This window comes from Ciona robusta, chromosome 1, assembly GCF_009617815.1.
Source record: "Ciona robusta chromosome 1, ASM961781v2".
Lineage (NCBI taxonomy): Eukaryota > Metazoa > Chordata > Ascidiacea > Phlebobranchia > Cionidae > Ciona > Ciona robusta.
In genome coordinates, this window is record NC_143235.1 from 5042060 (window position 1) to 5068914 (window position 26855).

The 26855-nt window shown below is 33.9% G+C and overlaps 3 protein-coding genes across 6 annotated transcripts; 1 reads left to right on the top strand and 2 right to left on the bottom strand.

Annotated features, from left to right (window-relative positions):
- The first annotated feature begins 2468 nt into the window (after positions 1-2468).
- On the top strand, positions 2469-4673 carry LOC149741719 (ADP-ribosylation factor 6-like). The gene has a single exon (XM_089889375.1). The coding sequence runs from the start codon at positions 3789-3791 to the stop codon at positions 4311-4313; it is 525 nt and encodes a 174-aa protein (XP_089745501.1). The 5' UTR covers positions 2469-3788; the 3' UTR covers positions 4314-4673.
- Positions 4674-15792, bottom strand: LOC149741720 (vigilin-like). 3 transcript variants are annotated; one of them, XM_089889360.1, is made up of 30 exons: positions 15624-15792; positions 14994-15061; positions 14725-14882; positions 14353-14571; positions 13762-13968; positions 13557-13649; positions 13349-13471; positions 13211-13294; positions 12978-13100; positions 12588-12695; positions 12370-12474; positions 11871-12089; positions 11563-11667; positions 11265-11378; positions 10843-10953; positions 10618-10725; positions 10117-10338; positions 9927-10013; positions 9685-9819; positions 9325-9543; positions 8897-9029; positions 8531-8614; positions 7910-8031; positions 7671-7823; positions 7201-7287; positions 6807-6950; positions 6420-6599; positions 6215-6319; positions 6031-6159; positions 4674-5698 (listed from the first exon to the last, which is right to left on the bottom strand). In XM_089889360.1, exons 2-30 carry the CDS (start codon positions 15025-15027, stop codon positions 5594-5596), a joined length of 3816 nt encoding a protein of 1271 aa, XP_089745486.1. In that variant the 5' UTR covers positions 15028-15061; positions 15624-15792; the 3' UTR covers positions 4674-5593. The 3 variants fall into 3 exon arrangements, with proteins under 3 accessions (XP_089745486.1, XP_089745489.1, XP_089745488.1); XM_089889363.1 differs by lacking the exon at positions 13557-13649; XM_089889362.1 differs by lacking the exon at positions 8531-8614.
- Positions 15793-16475: 683 nt separating this feature from the next.
- On the bottom strand, positions 16476-26589 carry LOC149741721 (PAS domain-containing serine/threonine-protein kinase-like). Of its 2 annotated transcripts, none has more exons than XM_089889365.1 (22): positions 26394-26589; positions 26151-26303; positions 25409-25529; positions 24871-25003; positions 23991-24164; positions 23512-23655; positions 23226-23357; positions 23072-23168; positions 22826-22965; positions 22452-22561; positions 22298-22369; positions 21545-21864; positions 20870-21202; positions 20370-20533; positions 19695-19892; positions 19525-19628; positions 18996-19158; positions 18274-18376; positions 18109-18205; positions 17712-17845; positions 17378-17518; positions 16476-17153 (listed from the first exon to the last, which is right to left on the bottom strand). In XM_089889365.1, exons 1-22 carry the CDS (start codon positions 26434-26436, stop codon positions 16915-16917), a joined length of 3315 nt encoding a protein of 1104 aa, XP_089745491.1. In that variant the 5' UTR covers positions 26437-26589; the 3' UTR covers positions 16476-16914. The 2 variants fall into 2 exon arrangements, with proteins under 2 accessions (XP_089745491.1, XP_089745490.1); XM_089889364.1 differs by having other exon boundaries at positions 22826-22971.
- Between the last annotated feature and the right edge of the window lie 266 nt (positions 26590-26855).

The following is a 26855-nucleotide window of genomic DNA, read 5'->3' on the forward strand; positions in this document are numbered from 1 at the left end:
TAGCCTATCCTTGAGCAAGATATTTGACGTCAATTGCTCCAACCCAGTGGTCACTAATGGGTTGTACAAATTATCAGCAAAAAAAGAAAAAAGATATTAAAAGAAATAATCACCCATAAAGTATAACATATTTGGTAAGTCGTAAGCTGGCACTAGATCTATCAACAGAACACCCACGTTAAACGACCATCGTGTTCCAGCAACGCAAGGATAAAGTAAGTTTAAACATTACATCTATTCATATGTGAATAAATATAAATGTGGTAAATGTTGGGTTCTGTCTGCTTGATTATAACTTTTTATAAAGAAATATACGTTTGTGCGTCAGAGACATTTTTTACCGGTGTCGTAATATTTTCGTTCCGATTAATATATTTGTACCGGGCGCTATTGCGCATACGCCGAGACGCTACTGCGCATGCGTAGTAGGTCAGAACAAATATACAATGACCATCCGGTCCAAATTTATTACGACCATCCGTTGAAAACGTTCCAGATACGACGTTTACGCGTTAAAACATTAGTTTTTGATTTAAAGACAACAGAACTCAGTTTATTGTTGTCTTATTTGTATCCTAAAAAAGGTAAGTATACCACTAACAAACCTATTTTATGCTAGTTTAATTGGAACATTTTATTTATAATTTACAGGTGTTGGTGGACCTAGGTGATCCTAGAATACAAAAATTATAGCAGCCACTTTCAAAACCAGCTTCTAATTGTCTTACTAACATAAAATTTGGGCTTGTTACTAACAAGATGCCAGCGGTACTCTAAAATAAAATTTTAATAATTCGAAAAAGTAGTACCTGTTAATATTAATTTTCATCATAAAAAAATTATTTATAAGAATTTCTACCGATCCAGGCTTGAATAGCCTACGTTATTATAGCGCTAATTATAGTACCTAAAAATAAACCATTATTTTATTTAAGAAAGTGCGGGGACGGGTGTTATATAAAAAGCATAGTCATATCTAAATCATATAAATATCAAATTTTTAAATAATTTCCTGTAAATTTAACTTGGCATGGGTACATTATATAGGTCACTAGCATTGTATTTCCATAAAATAAAATAATATAATTTCAAAAGAAAAGTAACATTTTTCCACGTAACTTTTTTCAATCGGTACGTATTTATTAGAGCAATTGGATATGTTACGACATCGGTATTTATTTGTGTCACGAGTATTTTCATCTGCCGGAGTGTTCATATTCTGCACGAATATTAACGGTTATCCCTATAGTCCAAAACAAATGTAAGGTTATCCCTGCTCCAAAGCAAGAGTGTTAGTAATGAACATTTTGTTTCGGACAGACCACTTTTCCGTCAGGAACATTTTCTGTGCAACTTGTAAATACTTTCGTCATCTTTTCGTCACTAATAATTTTTACTTCTCATATACTTTTTTGTTGGTTTATGAACATATTGACTTTTATGTTGCATATGGAAATTCTTTCGTCACAAACAATATTTTTTCTGTAATGGACACGCAAGTCTAATATAACGCTTTTAACGAAATATTATTTTACCAAACAAGGTTTTGAAGTCCAATTTAGGTTGCATCATGTCAAAAATACAACTCGTATTAAAACAAGCGGCATTGTGAAAACAACGATTCCGAAAGAACGAAAGCACTTTATTCACCCTCGCACCCGCTCAACTAGTTATAGGCCTAACGTATGTAAATATGTGGGAAAATGTTTGGGGAGACTTTTTATTTTTGTATAATATATAACTGATAATCACCCCATAACGGGATTTGGAGCCGTTAACTGTTGTCTTTTCCAGCAAGGACATACACGACCATAATCGTGACAGAGTCGAATGGTCTCAGGGTCTCGCGTCTTCCCCCACTACACTATATTGAGTACTGTGGGGAAGATGAGACACCTGTACCATATCATATTTAAATAACCGGATCGCGTTTTAAACAATTGACAATGGTCTTTGGAAGTCGTGACTCGTGCGGATACGGTTTTATAATTCTTTGAATATTGTGCGTTTACTACCAAATAGGAGAAAAAACAAAAAGAAAACGTGTCCCATCTTCCCCTACCCTACTATAAAAACTGTTAAAGACGAACTCAAACCCTTTTGCATGAGAAGTTGTAATTTTAAAAGCATGAAAATTGTGTATTGATAACAAAACTAAGTTTGCCCTAAAATGTGTAAGCTACATTTATGTTCCCCGGTTAATTATGTATCTAAGCCACCACACCGTAAAGATTACGACATTTCAGTATAGATTAAAAAAACTAAGTGATAGGTTGTGGTATATGATCGTGATGTAGGTATTTCAAAACAATTTCAATAGCAGTCGAGTCAACCAGAAACCAGCAAAGCGAAACGGTTCGAATCACCGGATGCAATCGTCAGGGGGAATAATAGATTCTTGTGTATAGGCAAAGGCTTACGCTGTGCTTGTTCTGAGTTAGGTAAACATGATGCTATGCTTTTAGAGAGAACACATTATGAGCGTGTTCGAGTGAACAGGGAAATATTTATACATGTTTTAATATGTAGCTTCTCTGATAACAGAGTCCAGGTCTTCTAAAAAAAATAATGGTGTGTGTTGTATATAGACTATACTGGATAGAAATAAAAGCACTATAGTAAAGATTGAGGATTTAGTACGTAGGTAGGAAGTGAATTGAAGTGGTACTTGCGACTGTTTACTATGTTGCATCTTCTATGTATTAACATCACGGTGTCAAAAGCTTACTCCGGTAACTAAACGAGACATAATTTATAAGTCGTTTTCACATATAAGGCTCTATTATAATAGTAAAAAAAGTATAATAATATGGCAGTTGAAAACGAATGAGCAGTTAACATCCTTCAGCATAGGGGCTGTGGTTAGTTCGTTTAATTTGGGCGTGACAACATAACGTGAAAACTGTAAGGCGACTAACGCAGCATATAAGGCTTTATATGGAAACAAAAGGAAGCTTAACATTACTTCCTTGTTGTGGCGCAACAAACTTATAAGCCACGTTTCAAGTTGGCATTTTAACTATTGTTACTTACGTGTGCTTGTCATCAGTTGCACCAGTTTTCTTATTATGACATTACAAGTCTTCGTTTAGAAACTGCGTCATTTCCTTGCGCATGAGTGTGGAAAGCGGTGGGTTGCATTGTGGGTTTGAACAGGAAGCAGTGACTACACACACACACGCATTGTCTGCTTGCGTCGCAATAACAGTTTCTTGTGTCAGTAACCGCTATAAGCATAAGGCAGACTCAGCTTCAAAATATGTTTACATTGAAAGTACGAAAAAATACAAAACTACTTAAACAAACAATATAGTGGCTTATATGGCGTTTGAAGTAGTAGTGAGCAAAAGAAACGCTAAATTTATGCTTAGATTGCTCAGTTTTAAACTAAACACCGCGTTATTATATTTATGCAGTACAGATGACGTCATATACTAAAATACGAATTGCTGAGAGAAAACTTAGATGTAAATAAACAAAACAATCTGACCGTGAACATTTTATTATTGTTAAAATTTAAATTTTAAAAACGTTAAAAACTAAACATAACCTCGCGAACAACGTTTTCGTGATAATGCAAATTAAATTTATGATACATCGTTTCGTGCGTGGGTTTATCCTTGCACAGTTTTGTTTCTGGCACGAGTATTTACGCACATGTAGTCACGAAATCATTATTCAAACATTAGTAGATTATTAATACAGATTTAGTAACCATCCTCCAAGTGTTTTTACAATTAGGAAGTGTACTGTTGTTGTTATTACTGAAGTACAACACTGTACTGCTCATGGGGAATGCGTGCGGTGGAAGAAAAGAAACTCGACTGGTTTTGATTGGACTTGATCTTGCTGGAAAAACTTCAATTTTAAACAGATTACGGTTTAATGAAGCTGGTGCCACTACACCGACAGTTGGATTTAACTTTGAAACAGTTGCGTTTAAAAATTGTGACATTAATATCTGGGATACGGGCGGCCAAGATAAGATCAGAGATTTATGGCGGCATTATTATGAGGAAGTAGACGGAATTTTATTTGTTATCGACTCAACGGACCAAGGAAGGATAGATGAAGCTAAAGAAGCTTTGCATAAAGCCATGCGTGATATTAACTTAAAAGATGCTTTCTTGTGCGTCTTAGCGAACAAACGTGACCTTACAGAACAATGCATGTCGGTAGATGAAATTCGTAACCGCCTACAACTCACTTCGTTCCCAGAGACCAGAATTTGGACTCTGTTGGAAGTGAGTGCAGTAAAGGGCACCGGACTAGAGGAAGTTCTCACGTGGATATCGTCAAAACACCGAAAATAGCTTCAAACCGAATAAAGCAATATTTTTGTGTGGCTAATAATGATACAAGATGTACTAACATTTTATTTAAATTTTAATCTTCAGCATTTCGCTACTGTAATCGAAGCCCATATTCCAAACATGCTTTTTTAAGAACTGCATCGGAAATCTGGTTTCTATTTCACGCATACTTTACAAGAAAATGATATTTTAAGAAATGCTAATTTTTCATTTACATTGAAACGTTCTAAGAATGACATACCTTGCCACGAAGATTGTAGTTAGATTGTTAGTTCTATTTATTAAATAATATATTGTAATTTCGTAACAAGTTAACGATCAGTGATAACTCTGCATTGACTTAAAAATATCTCAAACCTATTTATTCCACTCTTTTATTTTGTGAAACGGTCAAAACAGCTACTATGCAAGTTCATTTTGACAAGGAAAAGCAAGAAATGTGACACAAATATAGTGCACACATAATACGCAGTTGGCGACGCGCAGTGAGATCCCGTCACCAGCACCCACCTATGCACGCGCGACTACGATCTTACTAAAAGTGGCGTTGCTAATTGATCGCCCAGGCCAATGTACAGTTGGTTCACCAAAATCTACAGGTTTGTATAGATATTGCACAGTTGCGATTTCAATACGAATTCCTCGCAAGGAAACGTTTTGCTTTGTATGGTTGGGCGATTTGACAGTTGTAAATAATATATACAGAAGATGGACTACGTAACAGCATTATGGCACTCCATTTCGTTTACACATACAAATTGTTCCACGGCTAACAACATTAGAACATTTACAGCGAAAAAAAAGCGATTGAGTTATTTGTCTCATTAGATTTCGCAATAATTTTCTCTGTACTTATTTATAGCACCAAACCTATAGAAATTGGGGGAGTTTTACTGCGATTTCATAATTGGAGAACGTCGCTACTTATTTGAAGTAATCACCGAACACCTATACAAACATAAAATATACAAATTTTCTTGTTTGAGTTGAGATTCGCGTTACGGTAGTCATAAATAAAAAAAAAACAGAAAATGAAAATTGAGAAATTTTAAGTTTATAGGCTACAATTGCATGCAAAAAAAAAGTAGTTAATACAATCGCAGTGCTGATTAAAGGTTGGCTGAATGCTATGATTTTTGGTCTTGGGGAAAATTACAAACGTACTTATGCTTTCCGCCTTATAATGTGACGTGTTTTAAGGCACAGCGGACAATGGGGTTTGTTATGTTGCTTGTTAGCAAGAAAAATAAAATTTGGCGTTTACGTTCTGTAGTGAAAGCCTAGTAACGGCGACCCCAAGCAGGAGCGGCAGACGAAGATTTGTTGCCGCTAGATGGCCCTCCGAGACTTGGAAACTCTTCCAAGTTGTTTGTATCCACAGATCCCTGTAAAGTGAACAATATTTATTATACACCAACAATACGGTTTACCAGCAAAACCTGTGCATCTTTGAATATTGTAGTAAACACATTCAACATACTGATAATGTTTAAATTTACATATAGTAGGGTGGGGAAAGAGGACACATTTTCACTCTATTTTCTTGTCCCATTTAATAGTAAACATGAACATAAACATGAACTCGACTTCCATAGACCATTGTTTTGTTTAAAACACGACCAGAATATTTGAATATTTACCATAATACCCCCCCCCCCCCCTCCTCTCCTTACATATAACTGATGTGCCCAAGTTTTGATTAATGTGATAAACTTACTGGTTGATGCCACGGTGCATCTCTTACAACAAAAGGTGCTTTGTTTGTGGACCTGGATGACTTTTCATTGCCCTGATAGGTAGAATGGCTGTACCTCTTCGTTTCCTCTTGTTCAGCAATATCTTGCATCTGTAGTAACAATGTAAATATACACTCGTATACAAACTTCACACACAATGCTTACATATTCTTCTTCCAAGTTAAGAATATGTTCAACACATTCATCTACTTTCTCAAGTGCACCCGTCACTGTCACTATATCTTCATCTTTTGGGAATCGAATATCAACCTGTTGCAAAATATTCACATTAAAGCTTCAACTCTTGAGTGTATTCATCAATGAAAATAGTAACATTTTTTATGGAAATATTTATTTTGTAGCAACTTACTCCAAAATCTTCCATGATCTTCTTGATTGCTCTTCCTTTTGTTCCAATGAGTCTCGGATGAACTTTACGATCGATGTGGATGTCCTGACTGATATGAGACTCGAGTTCGTTGACGATCTTCATCACCGCATCCCTTGCGCTCTCGGTATTCTTCTCATACCCGATGATGCGAATCTGATCCTGGAATAAAGGAAGAGGTGATGAAATAATGATAAAGAATACCAGTCCATGACTATGATGACAGTACATGACATGTATAATACAAAATATAAAAGATAACAATTCCCCAAGCACCTGTCGTGCACGGAATATTTGGATTAAAATGGCTATTTAAAAAAAAACATTTAAAAAAATACTCAATTAGTAACGTATCAACCAATGACCAACCTTTTTCTCATCATCACGATCAGGGAACTGAATATTAACGGAATGTTTGTTCCTGATATCGGTGACCGTTACACCACGACGACCGATAATTTGTGGATGATATTGGTTGGGAACATCAACTGTGAGTGTGAAGCCACGTAGAACCTGGATAAATCATGAATGTGTGTGAGTATTGATGAAACACTTTATATTTAAGAGTTTAAAAGATTAAAATGGACTTGCATAATTTTTAAGTATAAGCTGCTTTAGGAGATTACACCAGTTTAAATTAAATAAGCAATGGCAATACTTATGTAAGTTTAAACACATTGTTTTAACCAAATATTCTGATTGGGCTGTTTACATTTAAAGAATAATAGTTAGTTTAGCAATAAATATTAAAGTTAATTCTTACTCTGTCTTCTTCTTCCCCTTCAATAACTTTCACTCTTTCCATCAAACCTTCTTTGGCTGCTTCAAGTTTTGAAGAAACTCCAGTGATCTATTAAAAAACAAATATATGAAAAGTAATTATAGACCAGTGTGGGGTTAATATGAATGCTAGAATAACTTAGGTTAGTTTTGGTTTGTTTATAAAAGCTTCAGGCACCATCAATTTGACTTTTATTATAAACAAAAATATGTATTGCCTGATAGCAAAAAAAATGTTTAATTTTATCTAGACACATGTCAGCTAAACATGATCTCCAGAGAAAGCAAAACTGAATATTGTAGCGCAGGTATACTGTTGCTGAGTTATAAAAACTCTGCATATAGTAACACCAGGCACTTCATGTTGCAAACGGGTTCCAAGCATGAAGCAACATTAAACTGCTCCTGCCTGATCAAGTTTGCAATCAATTGAAAAATAAGAAATCCACAAACCGTGATAAAGTTACTGTTCTGATCAGCTGGTGGAATACTGATTGTGATGTCATAATCTTCCATGAGTTTCCGGACACCAAGACCTTTTTGTCCGATAATATATCGGTGGAACTTGTATGGGACGTCAACTTGTTCTGATATGGGAACCAGAGCCTACGATAATATAAGAACATAAATAAACGACCATAGTTTATCTTATAAAAGTTAACGATCAAGTTATGTTTGGGTGGAAATCTTACCAAGATTGCTTCTTTAGCTTTCTGACATCGATCCTTGTGCCCAGTGATGAGGATGAGATCTTTGTTCTCCTCTTCATTCGTCCCGTTCTCCACAACTTCACTTTTATCACCGTTTGCAGGGGCTGAATTTTAATAATTTGTTTAAATTATTATTTTTAAATATAAATAGCATTTTAACTAGTATAGTAATAGAGGAATATACAGTCAGATGTTGAATGAAATAACCATGATAAACACATGGCAACATTACAGTTGTATTCCACTTAACTACACCAGTGGTTTCCAAACTTACGATTGTAACCTCACACAATATTTTAATTTATGAACTTGCGAACAAAACAAATACCAAACAAAAATTAACTTCAAAAATACTGTTAAATCAAATGCAATTAATTTTTACACAAACTCAAATAAATCAGAAATGGAGTTTTTTAAGTCCAAATAACTGAATTACTTAAAGAATATAAAATCATTAAAATTTTTATGTAATATTGACTTAACTGAAAATGCATACAATTTTTTACTTGTATACCCCCTAATAAAATCCTGTAATGGCAAAGGTACACCATTTACCATGGTTTAGGAACCACTCATTTATTACAAAATATTTTTAAAATGTACCATCACCATCTCCCTTGTGCGACTTCTTAACATTCTTCCTCGACTGTTGTTGTTGCTGCCTCTTATTTACACCTGAGTTCTGAACTGCTCACATGTGAACAAGGTCAGGCATTACACAATGTTATTGTTAATTCAGCTTCAACTAATCACTGAGCTACACCTGAGTTGATTGCTAATGATTGAACTACTGTGTTTGTCACTGCACTAGATTAGTGTTTTCTATTCAATCTACAAATATAATATCTACATGATGAGATATGGCTTCATGGTGCCACATGACCACCAATAGTCATTGGCTGATAATCATTTCTTTGATATTATCAGCCATGAATAAATAGCAACCACAGATGGCTAAATGCTTCTTACCATTATTTCTTGATGGGAATTTCACTTGAACATTAAACTGTGATGTGACACCTTGTATGTTTCGACCCTTTTGGCCAATCACTGTGCGATGATATTGTTCATCAACCAAACATTCAATTGTCACTTGATTATCCTGATGGAAGGTAAAAGAGAAAAATATGAAGGATATCTGTTGGAATGACACTTAAAAGTAAGCATTGCTTAACTCTTTATAAAAAAAGTAAAAGCAATTGCATACAATATTAACATATTAAGAAACATACCAAAGTCTCGGAGTCCCATTGGGCACCACGCAGTAAAATCTCACTGTTACAAAATAGAATAGACCCCACTAAAGTACTCCTGTTTGTACCCTTATTGCTACTACTAGTAATCAATTCCAGGGTTGTTTTATAAAAAGTAAAAAACAACAAAGTAACTCAACGAACCAGATCATCAACAAGTTCCGCGAGTTTGCTCTTTGCTCCTTCCACACACTCCGATGGTCCCTTGATGCGGACGGTGGATGATTCATCCCCGATCCTTGGGAAGGAGACGGCAACTCCTCCAAATTCATCAGCGATATCACGAAGAACAGCTCCTCTTCGAGCAACAAAGTATTTGTGATGTTTCTGCTCAATTTCCATCTCAATCTCGACAATGTTTTCCTAATTAAACAACATTCATTAAAATATTTTTCACATTTAATTGTATTCCACAGCCATTTTATTAAACTGTCATAGAATAGATGAACAGTTTAAACTTTGTTAATTATTTAACACAAAAAAAAAACATTTTTTCTTGCGTACCATGCTCTTTATCCTTTCTTCCAAGATCTTGCAAGCTGTATCAACATCTGCCTGCTTCCCCATCACTGTGATCGTTTCCTTGTCTGTGTCATTGGATGCAGGGAACATGATCCTTGCTCCTGTTTCATCACGAACCTGGATAGCATCAATTTTTTTAAATAAATGAAATTGTATTCAAACATTGTTTTTGAATGGAATCAATGCAAATCTAACACACCATTTCAAATATTGTGCAATATCACCTTTTTAATAGTAGTTCCACCCCTGCCAATCAGGAATCTGTGAAGTTCAGCTTTGCATTTAAGTTCTTTTGTGTAACTTGATAGTTCCTATAAATTGATTATCCTTGTTTAAAATACACGATAAAAGTTTGTAAAACTTTATGAAACTTATAGTTTATGAAACACAAACAAAGCAAGAAATCGTTCCAACCTTTTGTTTGGCAATTTGCATCAACTGATCTTTGGCTTTTTCCACTTCTTCCTTGGGACCTCGGATGGTGACCTTGTCACTCCCAGAGCTTCCCATAGGAAAGTGAATTTGTACGTTACCTCCATAATCATCCATCAAGGATCGAACAAGACGACCCTTTGCTCCGATAAGTTGGTTATGAAGTTGTGGATTTATAGTCACAGACTCTTCAACAATGTTTGCCTGTAATACAGGTTATTATATAGATATTATAATTACTTATGTATTCCCTTGTGTGCAACTTATAGTTAAAACAGGTGTTCCATTGTACAGTGGCTTTACATAAAAAAAATACAAGTATGCTATGTTTTGATAGCTATTTGAAAAACAGTTTAAAGCAATGACAAATACCTTCTTGCCAAGCACACAAGTGGTGCCAATGGTAGCAGGTTATGAGGTGAGTGCTCTGACCACTGAGTTCTCTATTATAACAACACTGAAGTAAACAAAAGCACAACTTACTTGTTCACGTTCAATTGCTCGAATAAGTTTCCTTGCTTTCTCACAATCAGCCTTCTTTCCAGTAATAACAATCACTTCATTATCAGAATCTTCTTTGGGGAGCTCAATCTAGATGAGTGAATTGATACTTATGACACTTGTTCTTGTATTGCATTGTAAAAATAAACAATAAATAAAGGATCCCATACATTAACAACAGATGTAATATGTAGAAATGAGAGCTACCTGTGTGTTGGTTTCTTCTCTTATCTTTCTAATGTTTGCACCTCCTTTCCCAATAATGTTCTTGTGATATTGTTTGAAGATTGGAACATCAATGCAGTAATTCTTCTCAACCTGTAAAGCAATACAATGTATTAGCTTTGACATAGGCGCCTAGATTTCAAAACTAGCAGGGAGGTGGTACTATTTTATAACTGTACAGCAAAAACAAGAAACATCAAATGGCTTTGACCGAAAAGAGCTTAAATGAAAGTAGTGTTTATTCTACATATATATACTGTTTACATTTAAAAAAATATTTAATTACTAGGAAATCGTCCTCTCAAAACAGTACAAAAATTTGTTACATGGAGCCATGTTATCAAACAAAATATTTGAATCCTGGACCTAGTTGTAGTTTAACCACAAGAAGACTATTAACTTACCATATCATCATTAAGCTGTTTAAGATATTTGTAACATTTCTCCACGTCATTCTTTGGTCCCCGGAGGTTCACTACATCACTCTTCTTCTTTGCATCAGGAAAACTGATGTTCACCTGGAACACATGACCATTTGTTACAAATTACAGTAATTTTATTTCTAACATTTATTTTCAGCTTTGTTAACATTCTTATCAGTTTGACAGACATGACAATTTTTTTTACTGTAGGATAATTTAATACAAATCATGGTCATTTTATTTCATAACTATTTTAATTATCCCATTGCAAGTGATTTACCTTGGGGAAAAGATCACGAATTGCTTTCACTTTCTCTCCTTTTTGTCCGATAATGTTTCGATGGAATCTATGTTCAATCAACACATCTTTTGATTTCTCATTTTCCTGAAAATTTGAAAACATTTAAGGTACAGCTATTGGCTAACCACTAATTCTAAATACTACTGGCCAAACAAATTTAAAAAGTCAATCAAATACAACAAAAAAGATCAATATAAATAAACTAATGATCATTTGGTAATCCACTTAAAATATACATAATACATTATAACTTTACAATGTGTATAAAGTATTTGTATAATTCCTACCAATCTCTGTCCCATTTGTTCGAGTTCCTTCTTTGCTTCTTTCACACCCTCCGGATCACCCTCAATGCGGATGAGAGAGCTCTTATCAGTGTCCGTTGGGATCTGGATGTTGACGTTGTATTGATCACGGAGCTTGTTGATGCTCTGACCTCCCTTGCCGATGATGTTCTTGTGGAACTTTGGATCAATGTGAACCTCAGCAAAATCCATTCTCGCTTTCTGTATTAAAAAACGCTCTCAATTACAATTTCATATCACACATTATTAACTAATTAAGAAATGCCAAAGAACTATTCAGGTCCAATCTGTAAACCTTTACTATGTACTGAGCTACACAACAAACAGATACTCTCACAACAACTTCAACATTCTGGCTCCACCTGATCAAACTTAATGTTCAAATTGTTTATCTATTTTATACCAGTTTAATAACATTGCTGTGAAATACAATTAAATATACTTTAATGAATGTGAAAATATATCAAACTAAGTTACTCACAAGTTCTTTGACTTGGAGTTCAAGTTGTTGTTGAGCTGGATCAGCTTCTTCTGGAGGACCTTCGATCACAATCTTGTTTCCTTCATCTTGGAACTCAACATTCACCTGTGATGAACAAATGAGTCATTCCATGATTATTGTTTGCATTAAAACATTCCATGATCACTGTATGTGGTAAAACATTCCATCATCATTATTTGCATTAAAGATGAACTTACTCGTGGAAGGTTGGAGGTGATTGCACGAATGTTTGCTCCTTTCTTCCCAATGATGAATCGATGCAACCACGCAGCTGCTGGGACTTCACGGATCACAACACTGTTTGCCTGCAATATGTATTATAATTAAAATAACATTAGAATGCATTTAAACTATATATATTTTTAAAATAGTGTGGAGTAATGAGCCAATTCTGGCCTAAATCTCTGGTCCAAATGCATGTTACACTGCATGATTTCACCCACATAAAAGAGAGAATGTTAAAAATGTTAAAATAAACAAATTAAGATGAGTAAATCACTTTTAAATAATAAACAAATATACAACCTAAATTTCTATGCACCTTCAGAACATATTACACAGTCAATGGTCGAACGGGTGAAACATACCTTAGCATAAACAATGGTGAGTCCCTGACCAAGTTTCCCTGGTTCACCACGTAGAACTACAGTCTCAGAAAGTGAATCGGTTGGTGGGAGTTCCACTGAGACATCAGCTTCTGCTAGGATATCCTGTTCAAAACACAGATTGTTGGAATGTTTCCAATAAAACTACTTTAAAAAGAAATCTGAATTCAAAAAGGCTAGCATTGTTAACAATATAATGTTAGCTTAGGAAATACCTGTAGTGTCTGTCCACGGGGACCAATGATATACTTATGTTGAGACTTGTTGATTTCCACACTTATGGTCTTGCAATTGCGACTCTAGAATAGAAATAGAAATTAGCATAAAAAACTATTAGTTTAAAGAAAGCTTACTTTTTGTTGATAAACCATCATAATCTTGTTAACAGCAGCTGCCACTCCATCACGCTCGCCAGAAACTACAACCTCGTCTTTCTGAACACTAGGGGGAGGTATGTGGATACGAACTCCGTGTTCCTGGTTGATTAAAGAGAAAATTATAAGCTTTAAGTATCATGGCTTTTTCAATGTAAGTAATTTTAAAGATAAAAATTGTACATACCTTGCTCAGTTTATTTGCGAACTCATTTCGTGGACCATTAATAAAGGGATGATACATCTTTTCAATTGGAAGACGCTCCATTGCCAACTTTGCCTGGTTCATACAAAATTACTCAACTCTTTATTTTATACATAAATTAAAAACCCTAAATTGATAAAATTCTATTTTAAAATAAATAATTTTGTTCATATAGAAGCATAAATACCTGCTCATCTGAAATCATCTGTATCTCTTGTCTGGCGCGGTGAATTCCTTCCTGTGTTCCAACAATCGTGATTTCTGTACTTTGCTTCTCAGACCTTGGGATGTTGATCTTGGTAGCAGTCTCAAGCTCCAGTTTCTGCAAGCGAGAACCAGCTTTTCCGAGGATCACACGATGATGTTCTTTTGGGATGTTGACGGTGACACAAGCCTTCAGTAGAAGAACATTTTTTTTTCTAATTAGCTTCTTAATAGTTTGAATAACTGAAACAACTATTGTAAAAACATTTATCAACTTCCTGGTTATGACCCAAAAGACAGGCTAGTCATTTTACTAGGTTGTCGAGAAATTGCTCAAAAAGTATTTTGGTTACTTTTACAAAATTCAAATATATAATTTTTAGTTGCACAACTTGTATTAAAAAAGTTTAAATAAAAATGTATCACTATCACCAAAGTTTCAATAATAATTTATCCTTGATATTTGGTTCACAGGATAAAATGATTGAGAATTGCTGTTCTACAGATATGACGGTTTCAAATTAATTCTTGGTAACCATGCTACACATTCAATTCATTTTCAAACATTAATTACCTGAGTCTGAAGTTTGTTAAAAATCTCCCGGCGAGCCTTCAACACATTCTCAGCTTTACCAGATACAAGCAAAGACAACGAACCATCACGGCAAGTCGACATTTCAATCATGGTATCAGTTATTCTCATGATATCAATGCACACTTTGCTCTGGTCTTTCTGAGACTGACCAAACTCTGACTGCTTGAAAGCACGCTCCTCCATTGGAATATGAAAAATCTGAGATTCAAAACATGAATGTTTACTAACACTAAGGAATAAAATTTAGACTCACAATAAACCGGAATAAACAATCTTTAGACAAATTGTACATAGTGTAAAATCATGTAAATGAATTATATATCTGTTTAGTAAGAAACAGGGATAGCCCACCTGGGTCACAACAGTTGATCGAATTCTTTGTACTTTTGGGTTGAGCCACTGATTCTCTGAAGATGTGGTTGGCACATTTTCATGATCACCGGCCAATGGGGGAAAAGCTTCAGAGTACGTCGGGATAACTTCAGTATCATTGTTTCCCACATCATTCGCTGGAAATATGTAAAAACAAAAACATTAAAACTTTTATTTTATCTTCATTTTTATCATTTTTATTATTTTTCATGTATTTATTTAAAACGATTCTTACAAGACTCACTTACCACCACTTGTTTGAGCAGAGTCAACAGAATTCATGGTCGATATCCGTTCCGTTTATACACAGTGTACCCTAAAAAGAAACAAAAACATAAAGTAAATAAATATTTAATTATGAAAACATTGTTTTAAACACTTTTATTCATACAACAAACAAGTTGTTAATTTAATTTTTAACTTTACACCAACAGATATTTAACAATCTGCTACAACAGCCACACACACTACATTGGTATTAACAGATGCAACTGCACTTATTGGTTAGTTAAATGACGCTCAATCATTACTGTTTGCTTCATAAAGCACAATAGATTTAAAAAAGGCTAAAACATTGTAGCCCACTTGAGAACAATCAATATTACCAGAAACGCTGCCGTAAGGGTCATTCAAGAACCGGCACAGACCATGATACCCAATCATGTCAAATTCATGGTTTTAAACAGAAACAAAATCATACAGTCCTTATACTCGATTAAATATATATATACTTTTTGTGCATACAAAGTATAGAAAGATTAAAACTCAAAACACTTCTATTGACTTTATAGGCTATTATACACCAAAAACGGTGCATGAAAAATATAACAGTTAAACTTTAGACATAAACTACCAACATGCAAAATAAAAACACTTACAAAAGGACAAAGTGCTATCCGAAGGTCTGTCCGATTTGTTCTAACTCACTTGAAGTTAGCAGTTTGATGGTTATAATCTATAACCTGAAGAGAAAAATACCATAATTGAATATCAAATAACTTATTATATTATACCCGACATTAAAAATATAGTTCAGTAAGTCACTAAACAAGTCTCAATTATTCTATTTTTAAAGTTATCAGAATATTATTCAGGAATTCTGTACAAAATGTGTCTGCCTTACTTTCCCTTTATGTTATACTAATTAAAAACGCCACCAGAATTTCAGATTTATTAACTAACAGACTTGCAATTATTTTCCAGGTTATACATGGTCTATCCAATCCTAATCTTTCCAAATGTCTGATAACTGCCAGCACGACACCGCATAAATCAGAAAATTGGACGACTCAGCTGATTCTAGGTAAAAACGTAGACAGCGTGACGTAGTAGAAATTACACGCATGAATACTTTTACCGCTTCAGTGGGCATCCGACAGAAAAAATAGATCTTTTTAAAAAAATTAATAATAAGAAAACCTTTAAATATTTTAACAACTTTTTAACACATTGAACATAACATGTCATTTTAACAACTATTTTTCTAAAAAATGTGCGCTTATATTTTTACAATAAGTACTACATATTTCGCGCATGAATATCTAGATGCGAGAGAACTTGCAACGTGTTGGCGGATGTGATGTCATGAAGCGTTCGTCAAAGTTGACGACTCTCGAATACAAACCTATAATTATACAAACAAAACTTTACTCGTTTAGAGCGTCTTCTGCTATTGTTACGTTGTGCATGGCATTTTATAGCAATTATAAATCTATTATAAGTTATCAACGTTAAGACATCAATGGTTTTTATTGCGCCTGTACGCAAGTACACAAATGGGTACGAAAATAAAATATTTCACACCCACATGATCCATCGAAACGGCAGCTTGTCACTATACAAATAAAACATTTCACAGTACTTCTATAATAGATCAGTAACACTTCGTTCACAAACGGTTTAATGAAGAAATGTTTCAACTCAAAATACATAATGCAGCATTCCCAAATCAGTTTGTTAAATTGTAAAAATCTACAACCAACAGTTTTAATTACTAATGGCAGATAATCCGAATTTCAAAGATACCTTTAATTTTTGCACCTAATATTTCTACAAGGTAAAACATAAAAAAATACAAAAAACTAGAAGAAGGCTTATAAAAATATACAGCAAATCAGGGTATTTGCACCTACTCTATCAGTTTTAGTAACACTGTTGCTGTAGTGAAATTTAAATGGAATGATTAAGGTTTATATTTTCCAAGCATCGTGTAAGTGGAAAAATGTTTTCATCTTTATCCAAACCAGATGGGTCCATTTTTCCATGTTTTAATCCAAACTTCTTATGCTCATTTACCCAACACTTTACTTGATTAGCTAGTGGTTCATTATCGTCAGAATCAAAATCTTCAACACAATCATCATCCATTTTGGGTTTAATTGCACCGTTGTAAGATACATCTTTTTGTCCTAAAAGAAAAAAATAATTTGAATACATTCAGTAAGTTTTTAAAAACTAAGATGTAATAATAACTTTATCCTTTTGCATCAACTCAAGACTTACGAAAAACAAGTATTCTAATGTGCACCATATGGAGTGGCTTATACACATAGTGCTGCACCCGTGGTATTAAACATGCAAACTTGTTGGTAACATAACTTCGGAAAAAAAACTCATTTTCTATCTATTATACCTGCTGAAGGGACCACATCTTCCCATTTATACTCCTTCGGGTCGATTATAATATTTAACCAAGGGTCTTCTAATAGATCATACATTGTGCATCTGTGCTCGGGTACAGGTTGAAGTAGCCATTGTATTATAAACATTAATTCTGTAGAAAATAAGGTTAATTATTTGCCCAAAAGTTCTAGGTTTAATGTACCATATAAATATTTCATGATTTATTTAGAGAAACAGGGATTTGTATAAAATGTATATAAAACAATAAAACGCCAAAAAGGCTTTACAAAATTGTAGTATGATTACATTGAAACTTAAACAGCGACATATAATGCTTATGTTACCATCTGACAATCGATTTGGAGGTTTTAAAATCGCTTCAATTGTATCTTCCGCAGTCAAAAAGGGGTTTTCACCAAAAACCAGCGTGTATAGAGTTACACCAAGTGCCCACATCTCCAACTCCGGACCCTTATAGCTAAAATAACAATTTCCATTTCAGCAAAATTAAAAAAAATAGAGTGTTAAAGGAACAATACAACATACTTAAACTGCTACAGCTAGATTCTGAAGGCCTTGTAGCATTTTAACTTTTATATCAACAAGCGAAGACTTACATATAAACATTCTATTATTTTTTTCAGTTTAAGAAGTCAATTAGAAAATTGAAACAATGGTATGTAAAAAAAAATTGCCCAAAAGATATATTATTCAAACGCGAACAAAGAAAGTTTAAATTACCTGTTACCGAGAAGAACTTCAGGAGAGCAGTATTCTATGGTTCCACAAAATGTTGAAAACTTTTTACCATCTTCAAAGAACGCAGCACTTCCAAAATCTACAGTAATATGTGAAGGAGATGCTCAACTTTAATTAACTGCGTTGTTTGATTCAAATGTTACTTACCAATCAGTTTACAGTGGAAACATTCATCAATAATGACATTTTCATCTTTGATATCCCGATGAACTACACCTTGTTGGTGTAAATAGTTGACAGCAGAAACAACCTGCAAGCAAAAACAAGATTAACGTATGTATCACTCACATAACAAAAATTGAATCTATATTATACTTAATTTACAATTAAACTACCAAGGAGGTCTAGAAATATGGCATATATTCTGTATGTTGGAATTTAAAATATTTATACTCCGGATAATTTCGTATTAATCCCGATAAAAGCATTCTTGACTTGAAGAGTTAAAACACAAAATAAATTTGCCAAAAAATTCACTTTGGGAATTAAAATTATGTTATATACATGGCACCAACAATACAACCAAAAAAGATTTTTTTAATAATTAAGATGGGAGTCTTTCTAATTTAAAAAAAGACCAAACGTTGTTGACACTGTGCCTAGAGTTCTATTAAATAATTGAATGTATAAAATCATTCATGTTTGTGCCGAAAAAAAAGGAAAAAAATAATTTAACATGAAACAGGAGATAACCAATGTTAGGGAATATACACCATAATTAAAAAAAAAACATTTTGGAAATTGGTGACATGTGACACCCCATATTCTATTCTATGTGGGTGAGTTCCCGCAGCGTGGCACCAATGGGTCCTAGGATTTAGGCCAGGATTGGCTCATTACCCCGATGGCAATACCAACCCCTAACTCACCTGACGGAATATATAACTTGCAAGAGCTTCATCCAACTTTGGTTCACGGTCAATAAATTCAAATAAATCAAATCCTTGTGTTCCGTGCGTTGGCATTATCATGCTGAAGAAATTCTCGTTCTCAAAAAACTCTAGAACTTCTACAATGTGTGGATGGTTGAACCTGTTGTGATATAATTTATATTTTATCTGATGCTAAGAATATTGGTTAGTCTTGGGTCTTGGCATCATAACCAAATAATCTAGGTCCAAGGCCCTAATGCTGCTAACATGTAGGCAAGACACTTATTGGTAATTAGTCCAACCCAATATTTGGGGGTTGTACAAATTGTGAGACAGAATATAACAACAACCCACAAATTTACAGACGAAGTAACTAGATAGCAGGCACAAGGTATATGTAACAGAACACTAATATTATACCAGTAAATGTAAGTAAGAGGACTTGCATTTATTCTTTAATAATGTTGGTAAAAACAGCAATACTTTTAGGTTATTTAAACCATTTGCTATTTGTGAGTTCACTAACTTGAAAAGCAAAGATATTTCCAGTGGAATAGTTGCTTCTCTTTCATAATCATCCACCCAGCAATCATCCAGAACTTTCTCTTTTCTGATAAATTTTACAATAACCTGTATGTTAAGAGTTAAAGTTACGTGTGTTCGTAATTCCTTACAAAATGCAATTGATTCATTTACCTTTTTACCATCTATTCTTCTCTTTGCCATTCGAACAAAACCAAACGCTCCGTTTCCAATTGTCCTTATGACATCATAATACTCTTTGAACTTTCCTTGCATTGCGTTCAACTCTTCATTGCCCTCTGGTGTTTCAACTTCATGTGAAACATTTCCGTTTCGCTGCTCTGCTGCTTGCTTTATAGCAGCACCTAGTGACTAAAAATGAAATAAATTACAGCTTGAAACACACTTATCGAATTCTTGTTATGTTTTGTTGTAGGAGTTTTCTATCTTTTTTTAACAGAACACATTTGTAACTATTAGATTGGCAGTTAGTAATTACAATTAATACATTTATTGTTAAATGTTATAATCTATTTATCCTACAACCTTTGTTTATATTTATAAAGCAAATGGTATGAAACTCCCCTCCATGAGGCCATGTTGTAAACTTCAATATCGGATTAAAAGGGATTTAGTGAAGTCACTAGTCAGTATTTAATTGAAAACTGTATATTATTGGTACTTGGATATTATTACAAGTTGCATGTTATTACTTTCTATGTGTTTATGGCGCTGTAGGGCTATAGTCAAACGGAAATCTTGAACATTCTAAAAAATAACCAATTTTTTAAAGAGCCAAACCGTTTTAAGTTTATAGGCCGGTCAGATCAGACAGAAAAATCGACTTACATAATCGAGCATACCACTAACTGCAGAAGCATTTAATGAAGGAAGTGTTGAGTTGAAACTGCTGCTTAATGTTTGGTTGAGATCATGGGAGTAATTTGTTGTAAAACTTATTCGAACATAAAACAATTGACCATTTTCATCATTTTGGATTTCATACGTAACAGCTAAAATAAAGAAAGAATGTTTGAGTAAAAATATTCTATGATAGAATCTGTATGACATGCTTTATTGCTTTGCATATATTTTCAGAGAATTTAGAGTGAACTTTGACACCAATGGTCATATGTGTCATACATAAAAAAAAACAAAAAATCTCCCAAAAAATAATCGCCCACAAAGTAACATACATGGTAACTCGTAAGCTGGACCAGGTGTTAAACCCGTGTTATAATGACTGTCGTTTTCCGGCCATGCAAGGATAAAAGAAGTTACATTCATTCATTCATTTATATTAAATTAAAATAAAACATCTAATACTAAGCACATATTACACAACTTACGTATTAAGGTATTGTTCTTGTGTCTTAGTTGACCACTGAAAATACCAAGTGGAAGATCCAAAGTTGATTTCATTCGTGATTCTGATCTTAGCAAGCCATCGATAGGTGTGGACGTTATATTGATCATCTTTGAGAGTGCGTTAGGTTTCGGGTGATTGGCAAGTTGTGATGTATTTGCGGATGATTTGAACACATGAGCAGGTGAACCATCACGTGAATGATAATCTGAGAACGAAGATTTTGTTGATCCTTTATTTTCCTGGGTCGATGAAGATTCTGTTGTTTCTGAAGACGAATGAACGGCTGAATCTGGACTCCTAGTTTTATCTTTGACTGAAACAAGATAAAACATACACTTTACAGATTCTCACCAAAACACATATGCAAATGCAGCAATAAATTAAATTGTAAAGTGCAAAAAACATATAGACATACACATTACGGATTCTCACCAAAACAGATATGCAGGTGGAAGTATACAGCAATAAATTAAACTTTAAAGTGCAGTTATATAATATCCATAATAACAATTAAACAGCTATCTCTAAATATATATGTGCACCAAAATTTAGAATAATTTGTTATTATTAAAGGGTTTGCTTTTTTTATTAAACCAAGGAAAAATTGGTTTTCTGTTTAATTTTTTGTCAACCTAAAGAAATATTTAACCTTTACCTGTTGGTTGTGAATGTAAACTTCCATTCAACGCAGCATTTATCTGAGACAATTTATCTTTTGCGTTTGAAGGATTTCCTTCGTTCAATGTCAGTTCCACCCATGAACTGTTGCCCTCTAAGTCATGTTTGTATGGAATATTTGAACCATTATGATCAACATCAGAACGCAGAGATTCAGAGCAACTTCCAGATAGGAGAGAATTGATGTGGTCAGCCGTACTTTGTTGTTTTTCAGACAACGTAAAATCAATGTGAGTAAAACTGCTCACTTGTTGATTTCCTGCAGTAGCGTTCGAGATCATTTCAAATGGTTCACAGCTGTAAACAGATAAGCAGAAATGTTTTACAACAATAGAGAATACACATTATTTCAAATTACTTCAACTACCAATTGAAACTATATTCCAGGTGCAGTTTCGTAGCCCAAAAAAAAGATAAGCTGATTTTTAAAAACTTTCACTAGGAAAGCAGTGAGGCGGTTGGGTCTTTTTACCCAGATGAGCACCGACGTATTTGCGTTATTAGGACCTGTGCAGTATTGTAGTTACGGCGTTACCCAGAACAGAGTAACAGTCACGTAATACGCCTCCTAAATCATCTATCAATCAATCATGACCAATGGAATTATAACTTAAAACCACTTTGTTTACGCAGGTGTGTGCACCACCTAACATGTGGATGTAGTTTGCAGCATTAGATGGATTTAGTTTCTATCAGCGCTCGAAAATTAATAAAAATTGTGAACCCTCACCTTGAAGTTTGCAAAGTTTCATTCTCTGAAAGCTTTTCTATAAGTGTGGCTGAAAACTGTTCGTTTGGTGTTCTGAAAATATAATTAAAAAAAAATGATTTCTTAAAGCGAAGCAATGGTTTCTGCAATCACCATATTACTAATTATTAACTACCTGTCTTCACTACATGCCTTCACCAAAGCAACTTCATCATCGCTTATATCGAGTTTGATGCTACATGGTTCCGCTGAGGAGGAAATGTCCGGCAACACATCTCTTATATTCTGTATGACAAAAATATCACACACCCAAATTAAAACAAAAATTAAATGAATTCATAATTGTATCAGTATACGAATCGTTTATTCCCTATTACACATGCTATGCACTATGTAATGTATGTATGTAGTAATTAATATTTTATTTTTGGTGACATCGTTAGTGGTTAGTGGTTACCAAGTACAATGTTAAAAACATTTAACAATTTACCATATGAAAAATACTAAAAAGGAGTACTGTAACAATTAAACCAATTTATTTGACCAAACCTTATTGCAGATTTCACTGGCAGTATATCCCATGAGAGCAAGTGAAAAGTTGGTGTTGATCTGTTTTATCTTTCCACAAGGATGACATACAAGGATTCCGTTGATGTCGGTAAAATACCACACATTTGCTGAGTAGATCACTGTAGCTAGCAAGATAAATAAATTTATGTAGATATATGGTAATTGGTAAGTTTAACAAGAGTAACAACAATTAAACAATTTAAAAAATAATAAAATATATCTTACCGTCAGTATCAGATTCTGTTTGATCAATGATGTAAACCAAGATTGGTATTTTTTGACCATCTAAGGTCGTACTTGTAACTTGTTGTTTCCGTACACCCTATTTAGAATAGTTTAGAAGATAAATCCAACAAGAAAATATGTAAAATGTGAATACCTTGCTTAATCGCGAAGAAGTTGGCATTTCATATGAAGGCATCAGTTGTTGCAACTTCAATTTAGACAACAATGTATTGTCACTGTATCCATGAATGTGGCCGAATTTAACATCACAAGATAATATGTCACCCTAAAAAAGAGTATATATATATATATATTACATACAAACATGTAAGAAAATTTTATAGATTTAATTTGAGCTCTGCTGTGACCATGAATTTGGCTATGCTACTTTATATACTAAGATAACGATAACGAAAACTAAACTAATAAACAGTAAATACCTGTTGATTGAATTGAAACTTCCCAACCACCCGAACAACTGGTTGCAAGATGACGAGACATCGAAGTTGTTCAGTGTTTGCTTCAACCTTACGTGCCCACACTGATACTGCGAATACATCGCCTTGTTTTGTCACTGCTTCCATCTGTGTAAACAATGAATATTCTAACAACAAAATTAGGTGTTTAGTTTGTTGTGTCATCATACCCTGATGATGGCTCGTCATAAAGAAGACAAAACAATAGTGTAATAAGTTTTCATTTTTATCACAAGAGATGTTTATTTTTAGTTTACCTAATGCCTGGTAGTACCGACAGAAAAAAATGTTAGATACTCACGGTAACAAAATATCGATGTAATGTAAACAATAGAAAAAAAGGTGAAATGTGACAAGTATGCCCGAAATTCAAAACCCAAGTTAAGTATAAATATTTTAATCCAAAAATTACAAAACACAAAAAATGAAAAAATTTGACTTACAACTTTGCCAGCAATGACCACCTCATTCCCCTCCACATCATGTATATCACGTAAAAGAGCTTCTTTTCCAGGTTTGCCGGGAGACGGTTTCTTTAACAAGTTCGTTAGTTTCACATTCACAAAACCTCCATTATATCCAAACATAATGCAAGCATTCGTGTTCGCTGTTAAGATCTGTAAAAACATAAAAACAAATCAATGTGACATACTTGCTAAGTCTAAAGGTCATCACATCAATTGCTATTCGTAGCAGTAATTGCCTGCTGCAGAAAAATTGCCAAGTGCAGGCAATATATCTTTGAGTTAACTAAAAACAACATCAGTTTGAAGTTTTCGTGGGTAATCCTTTAGCTGGTGGCCACCTGAAATTTTGGTTTCAAAATGTTTTTTAGGTCTCACTGATACCCACTGTATAATTTTGCGGCACCGTATTTTCCACACCAGCCGCTATGAATTAAACCAAGGTTGGATTATTACGTCATAAAATGAGTATTGTTACGTTTGATTCCTACATTAAAACAGTGGGGAAAAACAAGGCTATAACGTCCTGTAACTTATGTAATATACCACTATTGTGACGAAACAGACCGCAATTGTGACGTAATAAATCGTTAACCCTCTGCAAATCAGACGAATTACGGTGACGAAGCATGTTTTCGCGCATTTTTAAAGTTTAATTTCGACATGAACGCACGAGTTTTTTTTTAAAAAAAATTATACAGTGGGTATCAGTGAGACCTAAGAAACATTTTGAAACCAAAATTTCAGGTGGCCACCAGCTAAAGGATTACCGTTTTTGTGATAATAAGGATCACACAAGCACACAAGATTGCAACAAAATAAATTTAAACTGAACAAATGTTTGACGTTTATCAGGTACCTGAGAAGTTTCAGCATCTATGGTGAACACTGCTTTGTTTATTGGCTTAATATCACTAGGGTTGATTTTGTCTGATGCGTTTATAAAACTGCTGAAAGACCATGATCCGCCTAATGATAATCTTGAGTGTGGTCTGAAAATACAATACTAGGATTATGTTGTAGCACTTTACCACAAACAAAAATTCCTAAGAATGCAGAAATTTAAGGTTGTTTCTAAATCGCATTGCTTGCCCATGTTATTAAAACATATTCATACTTGAACTTTTGCATACGTTTGAGAATTAACCTTCAATGTGTTCTATAATATACTACTTTAATACATTTGAATTGCTTGTATCATTTATCTCAGAATTGAGTTTTAAATTTACAACATTGTAAACCTCCTTTTAAAGCATTTTAATGTTTTAAAAATATAGAAAATTACCCACTTTAAAACATATTAACAACTGCAAAAAGAAATTTATTAAAGTTAAAAGCTAGATTTTACCCAAAAAAACAAATCATAATCTGTCAAACAAAAAAGGTAATATGATCACCTGGAGCTGCTTTTAGAAATACAGGAAGAGAAAGATTTTTCCAAATCAACTGAAGGAAAATCAGCAGGGTTGAAATTTGCGAGATGATCTTGGGAATATGTACAAGCATTTAACTCTTTTCCTTGAAAATGGAAAGATGTAAAAATTAATGCTGGAGTTTTGGAGTTTAGCTTTGGTTGCACCACAGGTTTACCGCTTGCATCATAATTACAAATTCGACATAGTACCAATTCACATATTGAATATTACTTATTAGCAACATAAAATGCAACACAGCAGCAATTTATGCGAGGACGATTGCCACAATGGTTGAATGCATTTAATGTGTTAGAATTAAAGTGTGTTTGCTTCATAAAACATTTGCGTTTTACGCTGGGTGATATTTTACTTATTTAATCAACATTAGAGTAAAAATAATTATAAACAAGCGACGCACAGTTGCCATTAAACTTATCTACTTTGTTTTCGCCCCAATTTTTTGTCTCCACTGTTTACGTTCATGTATTTTTTCGATGCGATGGACAGCACTTATTCCAGCGCATTAAATCCCTGATTTATTACCACATTGCTTAACGGAGATAGAGTAATGCAAACACTGGATCGTTTTATCAATAATATTGGGATTTTGATTTCTAAATCGATTAATATATAATTATTGAATTATTTCTGCATCGTATTCATGTAAGGTAATCACTACTTTTCCCACCCTGCTTAGGCTAAATAAAGTTCTTATTCTATGTACCTGTAAACTTATTCAATCCTTTGGCAAGTCTGTTCTCCTTTTTGTTTTTCGGTAACATTGGGAATGATTGATTATGTTCAAATGAATTTAGAAAAGATGAAACAACTCCAAGTTGTTTGCCCCTCAAAGCTTTGTTTCTCGTAGAATCTGAAGCTAATATATAAACGGTTACGATATACAAACAAATAAAATATGATTTACCACATTAACAAAAATAATAATTACTACAAAACAACGTCATACCTAATACATCAGTGGCCATATTTTGCTCATCTCCATAGAACATTTCGTCATATAAACGAGCAGTACTAGTGTTTAAACAAACAGACCTATTTTTTATATACCGTGATAAGCTGGTATTGGCAACTCTTTTTCAACTGATACTGTCGTACTTAAATTGTAAGTGGTTGTACGCAACCTGTGCAAAATAAAAAGTAGAATACATGAAGAGTATTTAGAAATACGTCGATTTCTTATATTTAAACATTTGTTTACATTTACAGTGTTAACAATGATCAACTGCTATTTCCTAAAAATCTATTTCAACTTGCCCGCCAAACATTGACCAATCACAAGGTGGTGCTGCGCAACAATTTTAAGCCAAGACCGCAAGGTGACGCTGTATATCTTTTGATTTGTTTAATAATGACTACCGCGGCTCTGACAAGTTCAAATACAGTTGGAATTAATACGCATAAATACGGG